This window comes from Electrophorus electricus, chromosome 8 (assembly GCF_041902795.1).
Source record: "Electrophorus electricus isolate QZ-2024a chromosome 8, ASM4190279v1, whole genome shotgun sequence".
Classification (NCBI taxonomy): domain Eukaryota; kingdom Metazoa; phylum Chordata; class Actinopteri; order Gymnotiformes; family Gymnotidae; genus Electrophorus; species Electrophorus electricus.
The window spans coordinates 7434488-7450287 of NC_137504.1; the positions used below are offsets into that span (position 1 = coordinate 7434488).

The window sequence follows — 15800 nt, forward strand, 5'->3', positions numbered from 1 at the left end:
TTTACATAGTTAGTCTAAAACTCGGTAGATCTTAATGTTTTCCGAATAAAGCAGTCTTTATGATCGAAGTCATTTATGGTAGAAGAACATTTTCAAACATGCATTTTTTTTACTTTATTTAATCTAAAGCAATTTGCTTTACTGCATGTGCTTTTTGCAAGTAAATTAGCATTTTCATTTAATGATGCTTAAAGTAATTAAACAAGGGTGGCTTGTTAATGAGACAGTAAACTTCACATCACAATTATGTTAATACAAAACTACTTTCACTGTGCTCTTTCATAAATCTTTTTGTTCTGATGTTGGTCCAGATAAAACAGATAACCTGAGCTTTTCATGATGATGCTTTAGCTGGAGGCCATTACTGTGATGGTGACGTTGACTGGTTCATCCCCTGGGGGCAGATTTGTAGGCGTTGCAGTGGGACGTGGCAGTGCCACAGGTGGCTCTGGAAAAGATAATCATCTGTTTACATTTATTAATTTCATGGAGTATTACTAATAAAGCAAGCTGAGAGGCACAGACTCAGATGCTGTAATGAACAAGAATGAAAATGTTTGATTAAGTGCAGGAAAATGTGTCTCTACTAGATAAGGAGCAAATATCAAAAAGCTGTAGAAGACTGTCCATTGTATGTGCAACACAATAATGTTAAGATTTGTCAAAGCTCGTTCCATGTACAGGGTGCTAGCCATTGAAGTAAGTTTTGTGAGTGCAGGTTCAGTGAGTAGATCCAAGGTACTAGTTACCAGAGGTTGGTAGTAACGACTAAATTTACTTCATTACATTTTAAGTAACTTTTTTGAGCAAATTTTACTTTTAAGAGTTGTTTAAATGAGGGTACTTTAGTATAAAGTGCATTTGCTATGTGAAAAATACTTTTTACTCAGTTATATTAATCAACGTTCCTTACGTTATTTCAAAATTACTTTTTACATTTTGTTAGCTTTGCCACAACCTGTCAAGTGAGAGGGTTGGTGAAATCCCTAAAGATGATCACTGAGTGCCACTGCTTGACTTAATTTACACAACTGCACAATAGACATAATGAACAGAGCGGGAACATTTTTTGCTGTAGGACTGAAATGATGTATGAAAATGATCTTGCAAGATATCCTTTTCTTTAAGGATTACATATCTGAAATCGGTGCATTATCAACATGAAAATTTAGTGTGGTCCGATATCAATGATATTCTAAGTAAAAATGGCTAGCTAGCTAAGTAGCTATAACCTACAAGCAGCATGTTAACATACTCACATGTTATGTAGACTATAGCAGGCCTATAGAAAACCAATAACAAAAGTAGAGCCCCTCTATGTTGGCAAACCATTACTGAACACTGAGGAGGAATGTTCAATATTGTACATGTTTTAGGTGTAATAACAGCCTTATTTATAAATAAGTAATACTCTTTGTAAAACTCACTTAAAAACCATGCCTGAGAAATGTCTTTAAAACAGATTTGAATTTAAAAAACTGAAAACCACATATTTTAGTTTGGGGATAATGATATATCTATAAATATATCAAATGACTTCAGATGAAGTAACTCACTTCTTTAGTAGTGTTTTAAACAGATGCTTTCTTACTTAAGTAATAATTTAAATGACTACTTTTACTACTTGAGTAATTATTATTTTACAGTAACAGTACTTTTACTTGAGTACAGTTTATGGCTAGTATTCCCACCTCTGCAAGTTACTGTATTACTAAATTATGGCTCATATGTACTGACAGAGCTTTGGAAACATGCATCTGAGCCCTACATATACATTTTTAGGCAGGGGAAAAGATGGTGTTATCACTGGGGCATTTGATACAATTTAAAAGTTAGTTTCTCTTAGTACCTGAACTAGTGGAAGGAGTTGGCTGTTCTTCATCTTCCTTTCCCTCTGTGCCACCAACAACCTCATCTTCAGGGAAATTGATGTTTTCTCTGGACTGGCTGTTCTGCCTAAGAGATCAGATATTCACATGGATATGTATATGCAAACAGAAAAATCAGTGACGATATTAATGCATTTAAGTTATAGGATTCTATATTGCAACAAAACATTGTAAATTCTTTAAGGGAACAGTCTTGCTGCTTATACATACCTTCCAAATAACAAATCATGAAGACCTGCAGAAATAAGTTTTTAAACGATACTTAATGGGGAAGTACAAGAGTGCTTGCCAAACAAATACACTTTCTGATGTTGCACTGATTGCATGAAAAACCTGACTGCTGTGTGGCAAGGGACCACTCACGTGGGATGTTGTTGCGGTTCCTCACCACATACAGGAAGAGCAGCACAGTGGCTATTGTTGCCACAAGCATGCCTCCAATGGCTGCTCCAATAACAGCAGGATAAGCATTAAAGCCTGGCAGAGCTGAAAAAGAGCATAGATGCTTTAGCATCAAAATTTAAATTTGGTTATTACCTCAATAAGTTATTAACAACTTAAGGACAAGATTCTCTAAACACTAAACTCATTTAAGTCTTCTAATTCTTCACAATGTAATTTTTTCACTTTTATGCTTTATATTTTTGTACTTAACACTGACTCATAAAGAGTAAAGCAAGTAGCCAAGCAGTATTAGAAAAGACTAAAGGAGTAGATAGATTATGTAAAGGGACAGAGTGCTAAGAGTGTAAGAGATTTGCAGTTGTGGTCAAGTGTCAAATCATGATTGTAAATTTCACCTGAGAAAACAACAAAAAAAGAGAAATTTAAGTTGGGGTGCGCAGCATAACTGGCATTAAAATAAACCCGAGTTCCCAAGAGCACTTTTGGGTAACAGAACCCATGAACTAACACCCTTGAACTAACACAATGAATACTTTGAATGTTGTTTATATTTATTTTTTTGTTTTTTGTTTGTATCCATGGCTAACAAATGGCTATTGTTCTCTCTCCTACTGCATGGCAGTACCACCAGTCTGGTGAAGGGCACAATAGCACTGTACACCTCCTCTGATCTATATGAAATGGAGAAGAATGCTCAGTGCTCAACCATGCACATGACCAGTTGGATAGTGCTTCCTATGGCAACAGGGGAAATACAGTTAGCAACACTCTCAGTGAGAATGTTGCCATCTGTTTTCTTAAAGCCTGCTGAACACAGCATAAAACATTGATACAGTTCCCACCTGGGCTCTTGACCTCTGAGGGATGTCCGACGGTGCGGTGATTGAGAGCTGTGATGCGGAATGAATATATGCCAGTGGGATCCAGATTGTTGATCAGGAAGCTACGTGTGCTGGGCTCCAGATCTACTATAATTTTCTGCCACAGAGGGAAAAGAGAACTTTGCCGTTCGATGAAAAATCCGGTGAGGTCATCGTCTGTCTGAATCTGCCACTCCATATAAACGTCTGTTCGCTGATGGCTGCTGTATATGATCTTAGTGATGGATACATTTGGAGGCATCGAGTACCCTGAATCAGAAAGACATTAAATCAGTAACATGAGGCAGAAATGGGAATACGTTTTTGTTTTTTGTTTTTTTACTCTTTTTAAACACTAGGGTTAGTGAAGCTCCAAGCAGCTCCAACTCCTGTGCACCCTAGAATTATTTTCAGTGTTCTGGGAAATCGGAAGCTACATCTTCAGTAAAAAAACCCTGTGAACCAGTACTTGAACTTAGAATTTTCAAAAGCCACAAGATCATTACAGCTATACTCTTCAAAAATATATATTTAAAAAACAGACATGGACTCATCTTTTAGAAGGACATTATTTAAACTCCAGTTCATTGAAACTCTGATTTTCACATTTTAGTTTAGAATGAAATGCAACAAAAACGTTAACTGGCAATATATAATGGGTATTACTGCTTTGTTTGGTTTCCTAAATGTTCCAAAATCACAGAGACATATATAGCTAGATTATAACTGGGCCAAAGCAAGATGTGCACACACACACACATATATATATATATATATATATATATATATATATATATATATATATATATATATATATATATATATATATTTATTTATTTATTTATTTTATTTTATTTTTTTTGTGTGTGTATGTATGTATGTATGTATGTATGTGTGTATGTATATGTATATATATATATATTTTTTTATTATTTATATATATATATATATATATATATATATATATATATATATTTATATATATATTTATTTATATATATATAAAATAATGTATATATATAAAATAATGTATAAAAGAAACAAAAGTGTGTGGAACTCCACAATTGTCTAATTTTATTTTATTAGTGTTTTTTTAAGATGTTGAATAAATCTGATTCAAAACTGTCTAGGGTAAGTTAAACAGTGGACAACAGTCATAACAAGTCGAAGTCTGGTGCTAACAATTTTCCAAGGTATACAAAAGAAATGACTTTTCCTTAATTTTTATCTGAAACATAATTAACTTCATAAATCCCCTACAATTTCTAGGATCTAAATTTTTTGTGAACTCACTGTTCACCAGCAGCATGATGGAGACCTCTGTTCCTCCAACAGCATTGGCAGCAGAGCACCAGTACTGACCACTGTCCACTGTACTGTCTGTTTCCCGCACGGTCAGATTGGACCAGGCTACAGCTTGCTGCAGGATGTACTTCTTCGGTATGTCACTGTCACCCACCTTCTGCTTCACGTTATTGTACCAGGCAATCTCTGTGACTGCTGGGTAGTTTTTGCTCAAGATACAGGCAAGCTCAACATCATTACCCTCATATACTGAAACCACACTGCGCTGAGTCATCAAGACAGGTGCCTCTGGAAGAAACAGTGGAGTAACATAATAACTAGAGTATACAGCATATTGTTATTTTGTCCCTGAAACTACAATAAATGTAGAAAATTTTCATTTTCTTACCCAACTTTACCACACATTGCTTGCTCTCCTTAGCTAGTGGATGCTTGGCATGACACACAAAGGCTTTGCCACTGTAGTTGGCACTGGAGCGCAGGACCAGGATGTTGGAGTTCTCCTCAGATGTGCCCTGCATGTCCCCTGAGCTGGAGACCCACCACAGCAGTGCCAGAGGGAAACCCCCTTCCCAGGAACAGGACAGCATCAGGTATTCATTATTATGAGTTGCATATGCAAAACACTGGGGTTCTCCATAGGGAAGCCCTGGAATCCACAAGATATTTAAACAAAAGTTTAAGAGCTGTAGATGTGACTCTCCAGCCTGTCAGAGGTTATGCATGCTAAAAGCAGGGTAAGAGGTTATTTATGAAATAATTAATATACAAATACATGTTGGTAATGTTAGTTACTAACATCCCCCGTAACTGCTAAGGTTATATCTGTGAATGACTGTACTCACTTGCTTTAGTGCTGCATTGTTGGACAGCATTTTGGGCAACATGAGAACCATAACAAGTGAATACAGAGTTATTAACAGTCTCAGGTCCTGGTTGAATCCGAGTGATGTTGGTGACTCCTTGACTACTGTCCCCATACACATATGGGATCCAAATGAGAGTAGCTGGAGGATAACCTCCCTTCCAGGAACAGGTAAGGGCCAGGTCAATGTAGTTATTAGCTGGAAATATGGAACAAGATGGTTCGCCATCTGGTGGATCTTTGGGAAAGAAAAACTTTGTATAACACAGTAGAAAGCTGATGCAGCATAAACCAGGACAGTACAAGTAATGTTTTTATGCCTAACATATAAGTAAAATAACGTGGCTGTTGATTGTGTTGGTAGAATTATCAGAAGAAATAATCTTCTATTAGGACTTGTGAAACAATCTGATGAAGTTTTAGGTGAACTTTATGCAAAAATATAGAAACTTCTAATGGGTTCACAAACTTTCAAGAACCACTGTACAACACTAACTGCATTTGAAGACGATGTTAACTGAGAGCTATTTTTAAATCAATTGGGCAAATGACATATATTCTTGCTATAAAAGGAGTATATAGGCATTCTCTAGCATAGCATTGGTCACCTTTATATATAGCTTTTTATATTTATTTCCACTAACTTGTTGATTCCAGACATCATAGTTCTTGATTATGTTTCATTTCGGTTATTGGCCATATCCCATGAAATTGGTAAAGATGCTAAAAGACTGCATGCAAATAGGCTTTTAATTGTAGCATGTAACTGACACAACTAATCCTGTTGTATTTGGCAATAATAAAATACCTAAACATTCTAAATGTTATGTGCAGTTAGTTGGTATTGTGCTATGCACTATAACAATTTGTTTCTGTCTAAATTTAAGAGGAAAGTGAAAAGGCAGTATTTTTAAAATACCTTATTGTTGATCTATCACAGTTTATGACAGGAAGTCTTTCCATAGCTTGTTATGACAATAAAGATTTACCTGCAGTTTCCAGAAATGCCAGTAATCACCTCCTCCAGATGCTTGTCACAGGCTGAAGAAAATATTTTCCTCACACCCCCAGTCAGCCTCAGTGGACATCTGACACTTTTTTTGGATATGTATATGCATGTGTGTATGCATGTGTATAGGAGAAGGTGTAAGAGGAAGCAAATTAAGGTGTGTATAGGAGAAGGTGTAAGAGGAAGCAAATGAAGGAATGACAGAATGCAAGTAGTAGTGTAGATATCACAGAAATCACAGTAGTCTTCAAGGAAAGATTGAATGGATATAGAACATGGACTTCTATTCTCAGTGGTGATGGCATTGTTTTCTGGCAGCACTCACAGTAGACAGTAAGAGTGATGGCTTTCCTGGAGCGGGTGTTGAGGTAAGTGTTCTGGGCCAAACAAGCGTAGTTTCCCGTGTGCATTCTCAGGATCTTGGTGATGGTGTACTGCGGTCCAGTGTAGACCTGCGAGTTGTTGTAGAACCACACGTACTGGCTGGGAGGGTTTGAGGAAGCTTGACACATGAGGGAAACAGTCTCTTTCTCCAGAGCTGAGTAACCACGATCTGTTACTGAGTAGGGTGTTACATCAATCTGAGGCAAGTCTGGCCCAACTAAAAAGAGATCCATTTCAATATATTGTTTGTAAAAATAAATATTTTTGCAAAAAATTAGTAATTCTTAATGAAACAGTTGACGAAATGTACAAAGGCAAGGAGAAATGTTCACATTTGACAGCTCCCACTCACATATAACATTCAACCAGATCTGATCACTGCGCTGCTGGTTGACCTCATTCCGGGCCAGGCATCTGTACCAGCCAGTGTGGTTGCGGGTGACCCAGGTGATGTTGAGCAGACTGCTGTTGCTCTCAGCCAGGGTGGTGACCTGCTGACTGGAACTCCCCTGCTCCCATGTGTACTGAATGGGGCCTGTACCGTTCTCCAGACCACAGCGCATCCACATTGATGCTGCCTCTACTGGTGAAGAATCACTCACCAGAATGTAGGGCTTGGATACTGGCACTGCAAGACACATTACAGTAATATAGATATGTGATAAAACTACTGATAGACTAAAAGACAAAAAATACTTATGATGTTGATTCAGAGGTTATGATACCAGCTGTGAAACCACTACACTTTCTTTCTTCTTTTTTATAGTAAAAATAACCATTGGAATAATGAAAATGCAAATTTGTAAGTGGCAAAATCAACCATATTAAGATCAGAGGTTCCTGAGATCCCCTTTAGATTAAAAACCCATAATATAGTAGAGGTTTTCACTCAAGTCTTAACAAGCAAACCAGACCCAAATCATTCATTTAAAAGTCATATATGTAATTCTATGTGTAATTTCTTGTTCTTTTTCCAGTATTTACACTTAGCCTGTCATAAATAAATGTATGTCATACATAAATCTTTGACAGGTAGCAAAATCAGTATAGCATTAAAACACTTCCTTTTGGAAATAGAATATAGAGCAATGTTGAATGTCAAGTAATAGAAACAAATAACAGTCTATTCAGAATATGAAACATTGATAATTTCTGAAGATATTTATCTGAAGAAATGAGGCCCCTAAAATACCATTATTATTAATAAGGAATCCTTTATTTCAAGGGTTTACTCTTTGTTTTTACATTCTTATTTTTCTTTATCTTTGAGCATTTAACACAATTTCTTCATAATTTTCAGCATAAGCCAAATAATTGAAAGCTAAATTAAACTTCAGAAGAATGGTTATCAAAAAAACTTACCCAGTGTGTCTGATATTAGTTTGTACACATCTAAATTCCTAGTGTTTAATTAATGCCTAAATTGTTTTCCCAGCTGGGCTTTGAATGTTTTGAATGTTTGGATGCTTTTTTCCTTGTATTAACAGTGCTGACACAGATAATGGCCAATGATTATCCATTCATCCATTTTTCCCGTTGAGATTTGAATCACTTTCTGCCAACTCACAAATAAATAGACATTGTCCTGCAAAGAATTCTACTCAGCGTGTGATCTGACCCTGAGCACTTGTCACTAACCTAGAACCCGTAGGTACACGTAGTAGTAATAGAGACTGGCTTTCCCAGCAAGGTCATACACGGCCTGGCAAGTGTATAGGCCTTCTGCACCTAGAAGAAGCTTCTGAATGGACAGAGAAGCACTGTTATTGATGACATTTAGGTCACCCAGTTCTTCAATTAGTTGCTGCAGCTTTGGACCCTTGCCAAAGTTATAAACCACGGCTCGAATTTGGTCTGTGCCTGGTTTGGTAAAGCCCCAGATGTACATATCTGGGAGGGTGGTGCCACATTCCAGAATCACTCCATTGTTGACCACACCATTGGTCCTGGTTTCTCTGTACTCTACTTGCACAGGGTCCAAGATGTCCAGACCTAAGATGAAAATACATTAATACATTTACCAGGACAAACCCGAAAAATAATTCTGTTCATTTTGTATACCAAGAAGATTTCCACATGCATTTGCAAAGCTCAATAATGTGGCATGGCAACATTTTTACATTTCATGTTAGAGATATACTGAGAGTCAAGACAAGCCTTTCGTATTAGTTGCCTACAGATAGCATCCATGTATTGAAAGTTACCTGCAACTAAATATTTAAAATGCTAGATATTTTTCTGTGTAATTAAATAACTCACGTGTTATGGGCTGTATTTGTACTGTAACTCAATTTCTTTCAGTATTTCAGATGTTTCCATTGTTTATTTAGACATTTATTAATACATAAATCGAGCTTCATCAAAATATTGGCTAGTACATTTTTAATAATTGCAGTAAATTGCTGTTAAGGGTAATCATAATGCATCAAGCATCCAAATCTCTAATCAAATAAAATGAACTGCTAGTATATAAAATGCAAAAGCACTACTGAATTTGAGTCTTCATTTAAAGGCAAAAATTCCATAATTGTAAAGACAATTATTGTAGTATATTGCCATTTTGTGTATTACATTTTAATTAGAATTTTGCCTGTAATATTCTTCTGCAGCAAACCAGAAAATGAAAAATAATGGAAAAAAAATGTAATGTATGTTGCAGTAGATTAGAATTTAGTATGACCTCTTACCATGCAGAAGGAGAGGAAGTAGAAAAACAACTGGGGAGAATTCAGGCAACCCTAACAATATGTGTACCATGTTGCCATGACGCTCAGGTGACCAAAACAATGTCCTTTATGGAAAAAAAAGGAATTATCCTGAAAATGTCTAGTGTTCAGTCCAAACAGTGAGCCCAGCTAGTGTACACAGGCAGTGAGAAGCAGGAGCTGATCGAGTCCCTGTAAACTGATTTAGCTTAAATTATTCACCAGTCCCCCCTCTCTATCTCTCCACCTGCAGGAATTCAGTGGGGTAGAGAGGAGACACAGGGTTTAGGGTGATGCGATGATACCTGTGTCTCATCCATTATTTAGCATGCACGGATGGATGACCATTCTAACCTTCCATCACCTTCCACTCTGCCAATAGGCAGAATATTTACCAATGCAGAACTCAGTTTAAAAATGGTTTCATAAAATATTACATTTCCCTAGCTCCCAGTGGCTAAAATGTAGCAAGCACATGATTTTTTTTTTTTTTTTACCTTTTTTTAAGCTCAAAAGCTGTTCACAACATGGATTCCTTCATAACTACTCATCAATCGAAATGATGTTTAAAGTGAATTCATATCTTCTCAATTGATTTGGCTGCCTACCATTAAAGATAGACTTTTAAGAGGTGTTTATATAGATTCTGTTGTAATATCACAAAGAAGAGGTACTCAAGTCATGAAAGGAAGTGCTTTGATCACAGGTGCTACTTAAATCTTTTTTGTGGGCTACTCTTTCTCTCCATTCCTGTGCTAATGTCATATCAGTTAGAGAGTCTAGAGAGTCAGGTGGCACTATAGTGTTCAGCAGGTAAAGGAGACTGGGGGCTCTCTACATTCATTGATGAGATTCTCATGTTACGCTTCATGTAATGGGAACAAACACTGTAGTAGACACTCTAAAAAACAAACACACTCACAGAGAGTAATATCTGTGCAGAGCTGGAAGTAAGCAGATCTCCAAGAAGCAATAGTTAATATGGAGTTATGGTTCTTCTAGTTCATCATGACAAAATAAACCCAGTTATAGATGTACAGGTTTAAAGAAAACAGCTAATTACATTACACCATACTTCATTTGTCTATCAAAAGTAGACAGTTTATCACTCCCTTCTTATATACAGTATATCACATTAGCAAATGTTATATTCTAATATATTAAATAGCCTCAAGTCTTGAATTGAATCTTTCTTACAACACTTCTTCAGAACTTGCAGTCAACATCCCACGTGGAAAATTCAGTGTGTCAATGCTGTCAACTCTGCAAGGAGTGTCAGAGAATCCTTTTAATGCTCATGATGCCCCAAAACATATTCAGAAAGGAATGAAAGGGATTTACTGGTATTGATTCCATACGTTTTATTCTCAAAAATGTTTTGGTCTGTTTACTCAAAACTATAAATCAGTGCAGGTATCTAATAAGTTAAAATCAAAGGAGTCATTTTATTTCCATGTTCTAGCTAAATCTTTTATTAGTTTGAAATTTTAACAAAACTTTTAAAATGTTGAAATGTACTTTGTGTACAATCACATTTTTTCCTAAGGAGGAAGTACATAAGTAAATAAAGAAGTGTCGGGGGAAAAAAGTTGATGATTGGTGTGTAACATATTGTCCCATTGGACAATAAGGTCTCTTACTGTGTTCTCAATAAATAAGCAAATTATTTACTGTCAAATGCAGCTTCAGTGAAGGTAAACATGTTTACAAGAAATCATTAGACCACTACTTATACTACTGCACATACTTACCGTAAATAATGTAACATTCTACTTTAAAGCTTGTAAACTACTTTCTACAGTTACTGTTTTCATATTCAAATGCTACTACTTGTATGTTAAATGTTCTGTTTTGATATGTTATGAAGAAACATATTTCACCAGGAAATGAGTGCTTGGATCATCTTCAAATGGAGCAAGCAGGTAATGGCTAGTATTTTTGTAGATTAGTTTGTGTGAGGGGCAGGTACGTGGCCATTGCTTTGGGTTTCGGTAGTGTTATTGTTCTGGAAAAAAAAAATCAATAAAGGTAATTTAAGTGGCATTTTAGTGCCCTCTAGGCAAATGCACTGATTTCAGTTTGAGACAAAACAAAAAATGTCTGTATTAAAACCCTAGAACCTGGAAATGAGGAATTGCCTTCTCCTTGGACCGAGTCTGCTTCAGTCCCTCCAACAACCTCTTCCTCAGGAAAGTTTACATTTTCTCTGGACTGGCTGTTCTGCCTTTGAGACCATAGGTACATCAGGACAAATCTAAGTATACTACAGTAGATAAGCTTTTGAACTGTTTTTTCCCATATTTATATAAGATTTAAAATTAGTGTGTGAGCATGTTGATGCACTTACCATTTCACTATAACATAACATTTCACTCTGTATGTATTTAAATAAAGAAAGAATAACAAGCTTACCTGCCAAATATCATGTCATGAAGACCTGTAAGTAAATATTATAAATACATATTAATGTATGAAGTGAAAATGATGGTGTTATTTATATTTCAGTGTGGCATGGGAGTGCTCACGTGGGATGTTGTTGCGATTCCTCACCACATACAGGAAGAGCAGCACGGTAGGTATTGTTGCCACAAGCATGCCTCCAATGGCTGCTCCAATAACAGCAGGATAAGCCCTGAAGGGTGGGTTAGCTGGAGGACAGCACAGCAGTTTTAGGCACACATCCACAAAATGGTAAACCATGACAAATGGGGAGTGCATTGAAGAATGAACAACGACACACTTTAGATGTTATATACTTAGGCTTTTATATAGAAAACAAAGGGTTGCTCTAATGCAGTACCCAAATTAGTACTGTGTATAATCTAAGACAATTGTTTTCATGTTATATGTTATCATTTCTCACCTGGGCTCTTGACTTCAGAGGGATGTCCAATGGTGTGGCAATTGACAGCTGTGATGCGGAAAGCATATTTGCCACTGGGATTCAGATTGTTAATCTGGTAGCTGCGGGTGCTGGGTTCCAGATCTATTGCCACTTTCTGCCACAGAGAGACAATGTCACTCTTCCCTCCTGGTGCAGGGAGCTTCTTCTGACTCTCAATGAAGAAGCCAGTGATGTCACCATCTGTCTGGATGAGCCACTCCACATTCACATTTGTCCGCTGACTGCTGCTGTATGTGATTTTACTGATGGTCACGTTTGGAGGCATTGGGTACCCTAAACCAGAGAGGCATTAAAAGTCATCTTGAATACACTTAAAGATGTAAAAACAGACAAAATTATATCTGTAACATGACCATCGTGGCATATATTTTGGGTTAATCTTTTGTTAGTACTCAAAGTACTAACAAAAGATTAACCCAAAATATAAATGCCTTCCTACAATGGTCGTGTTACAGATATATGTGTGTTTGTGGGTGTGTATGTATACATACACACACCCACACACACACACCACACATCACACACACATCCTTACTCTTAGCTACATACATCTACATTCATTTACTCATTAAAGTGAACTCACTCATCACAAGCAGCTTGATGGGGATCTCTGTTCCTCCGACAGCATTGGCAGCAGAGCACCAGTACTGACCACTGTCCACTGTACTGTCTGTTTCCCGTACAGTCAGATTGGACCAGGCTGCTGCTTGCTGCAGGATGTACTTTGTGGGTGTGTCACCAACATTCTGCTTTAGATTGTTGTACCAGGTGAACTCTGTGACTGTTGGGTAGTTCTTGCTCAGGATACAGGTGAGTTGAACATCGTTGCCTTCAAACACTGAAACCACACTGCGCTGGGTCGTCAAAACTGGTGCCTCTGGAAGGTAGACATTTGGAATTACAGTAAAATGTCATCACTTACTTGAACAACAGGAGTTGGAACATATAACAGCTTACATTTTTAAGATATAAGTGGTTAAAATGTGGATTCAGCTATGGCTAAAGCTGAACTCTAAAACCAAACATAATTACATACATTTTATGTATTCATTAGAAGACAAGGCTTGGACAGACTTTATCTTATTTTTATTTCAGGATTTCTTTTGTTAATAACGGTAGGATTTATTTCACCGTTTTTAAGTTAAGTGAATTACCCAGCGTCACAAGTGCTAGTCGCCTTATGTGTGGTTTGTCATAAAAAGGTTCCAAAGATCTGAAGACAATTTATTCTGCTAACATCACAGACCTCATAACTGGCCATTGGTGGGCCATATCAATGCATTAGTGAAGGACCTAATGAATCATGTTATGTAGGAGTAGGGAAAATACTAAACCGTTAAGGGCTTTAGGCTAACAGGTCTGACATGGGTGTCTTGATTTCAGTAGTGTTTATGTAGTGTATATATATTGTCACAACCTGTCACCACCCAGCTAGGCCTGATCTACTGAACTTTATAACAATGAGTACTGCAATACCATAAACAATAGAACTGATAGTTATCAAATTACAAACAGGTCTTACCCAATTTTAATACACACTGCTTGCTCTCTTTAGCTAGTGGATGTTTGGCATGACACGCAAAAGCCTTGCCACTGTAGTTGGCACTGGAGCGCAGGACCAGGATGTTGGAGTTCTCCTTAGATGTGCCCTGCATGTCCCCTGAGCTGGAGACCCACCACAGCAGAGCCCGAGGGAAACCCCCCTCCCAGGAGCAGGACAGCATCAGGTACTCATTATTACGAGTTACATATGCAGAACACTGGAGTTCTCCATAGGGAAGCCCTGGAATCCACAAATTATTATTAAAGGCAAAGGATATTTTTTTGAATTATTATATTATTGTTAATAATATTGTATTATTATTCGTCTATTTCATTGTTTCTAAAAGTAATGAGTATAATAAATATATAAAACTTAGCAAATCACTAAGAAAAACATGATCTGTTTTATAAGTGGTGAATATTTACACAATACTCACATGCTCTGGTGCTACAGTTCCGGGTAACATTTAGTGCAACATGTGTACCATGGCAGATAAATACAGAGTTGTTAGCTGTATCAGGGCCTGGCTGAATTTGGGTCATATTATCACTTCCCTGTAGACTGACCCCGTTTACATATGGACTCCAGTTTAGAGTAGCTGGAGGGTATCCTCCCACCCAGGAACAGGAAAGGGCCAATTCAGTGTAGTTGTTCAGTGGGAGGATGGAACAAGATGGGATGCCATCTGGTGGATCTGTAAAAACAAGACCAAGGTGTCACTTGATCATGGGTAGTCAGGGTGTTATAGTTTATAAGAAAACATGGAGGATGAAGCAAAGAGGAGTTTTTTGAGCTCAAGAGGAATGAAGGATGAAAGCACTTGAAGACATATTGGAGTGAATGAAAATAGATTAGTCCAGCTGGTCTATAGCAATAGCAGTGCGCTGTGGCAGGACTCACAGTAGATGGTGAGAGTTACGGTTTTCTTGGTCCTAGTGTTGAGATAAGTGTTCAGGGCCAAGCAGGTATAGTAGCCCAATTGAACACGCAGAACCTTATTGATGGTGAGCTGTGGTCCACTGTCAATCTGTGAGTTGTTGTAGAACCAGAGGTACTGGCTGGGAGGATTTGAGGCAGCCTGACACATGAGGGAAATGTTGCCTTTCTCCAGGACTGAATAGCGGCTTTCTGTTACTGAGTATGCTGTGACATTGATCTGAGGTAAGTCTGGTCCATCTAAATAGAGTACATAAATAATCAATTATATTTTGAAAACCTGAATTATACTCTATGCAGATCTGGAGCAAAAAGTATACAGTATATGATAAGAAAGAAAAAGGCAAAATAGTTATACTACATTTGGTCATTTGATTTGTCTGTTAGTTCTATTTTTTATTAATCAAGACTTTTTCACTCCTCATCAGAGTAACCAGATTTAAAAGTGAGCAAGAACTGAAATGAATGTTTTCTGGATAGTTGGGCAGTTAACAACATGACAACCATCCAGTGTCTGGCATGTGAAATGGTTAATCCTGGTATTTTCCAATATTTGTTCATTCAACAACCAGCAAAATTATGTGGAGAACTGCTGTGGGCAGCTAAGATTATCAGAGGTCTATGAGCTCCTACTCACAAAAGACATCTAACCAGATCTGGTCACTGCACTGCTGGTTGACCTCATTCCTGGCCAGACATCTGTACCAGCCAGTGTGGTTGCGGGTGACCCAGGTGATGTTGAGCAGACTGTTGTTGCTTTTAGCCAGTGTGGTAACCAGCCCACTGTGACTCTCCTGCTCCCATATATAATTAATAGGATCTGTGCCTTTGTCTACAACACAACGCATCCACACTGATGTGCCCTCTATTGGTGAGGAGTCAGTCTGCAAAATGTAGGGTTTGGAAACGGGCACTGCAAGAGACAATGCGGAATTACCAAACCAACATTACTAGCATAGTGTGAGGTAACCACCAAAATGTTTCTCTAAAACTT

At 37.4% G+C, this 15800-nt stretch overlaps 2 protein-coding genes across 2 annotated transcripts; both read right to left on the reverse strand.

Annotated features, from left to right (window-relative positions):
• Positions 1–118: 118 nt before the first annotated feature.
• Positions 119–9474, reverse strand: vsig10l2 (V-set and immunoglobulin domain containing 10 like 2). The gene is made up of 12 exons (XM_035526779.2): positions 9405–9474; positions 8356–8709; positions 7070–7345; positions 6659–6934; positions 5305–5562; positions 4848–5108; positions 4448–4747; positions 3137–3424; positions 2253–2375; positions 2100–2124; positions 1850–1956; positions 119–448 (listed from the first exon to the last, which is right to left on the reverse strand). Exons 1-12 carry the CDS (start codon positions 9472–9474, stop codon positions 348–350), a joined length of 2439 nt encoding a protein of 812 aa, XP_035382672.2. The 3' UTR covers positions 119–347.
• A 1945-nt stretch (positions 9475–11419) lies between these two features.
• Positions 11420–15741, reverse strand: LOC113575020 (V-set and immunoglobulin domain-containing protein 10-like 2; the record flags this gene model as incomplete). The annotated part of the gene is made up of 10 exons (XM_081719012.1): positions 11420–11427; positions 11561–11646; positions 11835–11859; positions 11948–12070; positions 12286–12600; positions 12911–13204; positions 13850–14110; positions 14307–14564; positions 14771–15046; positions 15444–15741. Coding segments are annotated over 10 exons (1944 nt in total), but the record flags the coding sequence as incomplete, so codon positions are not given.
• Between the last annotated feature and the right edge of the window lie 59 nt (positions 15742–15800).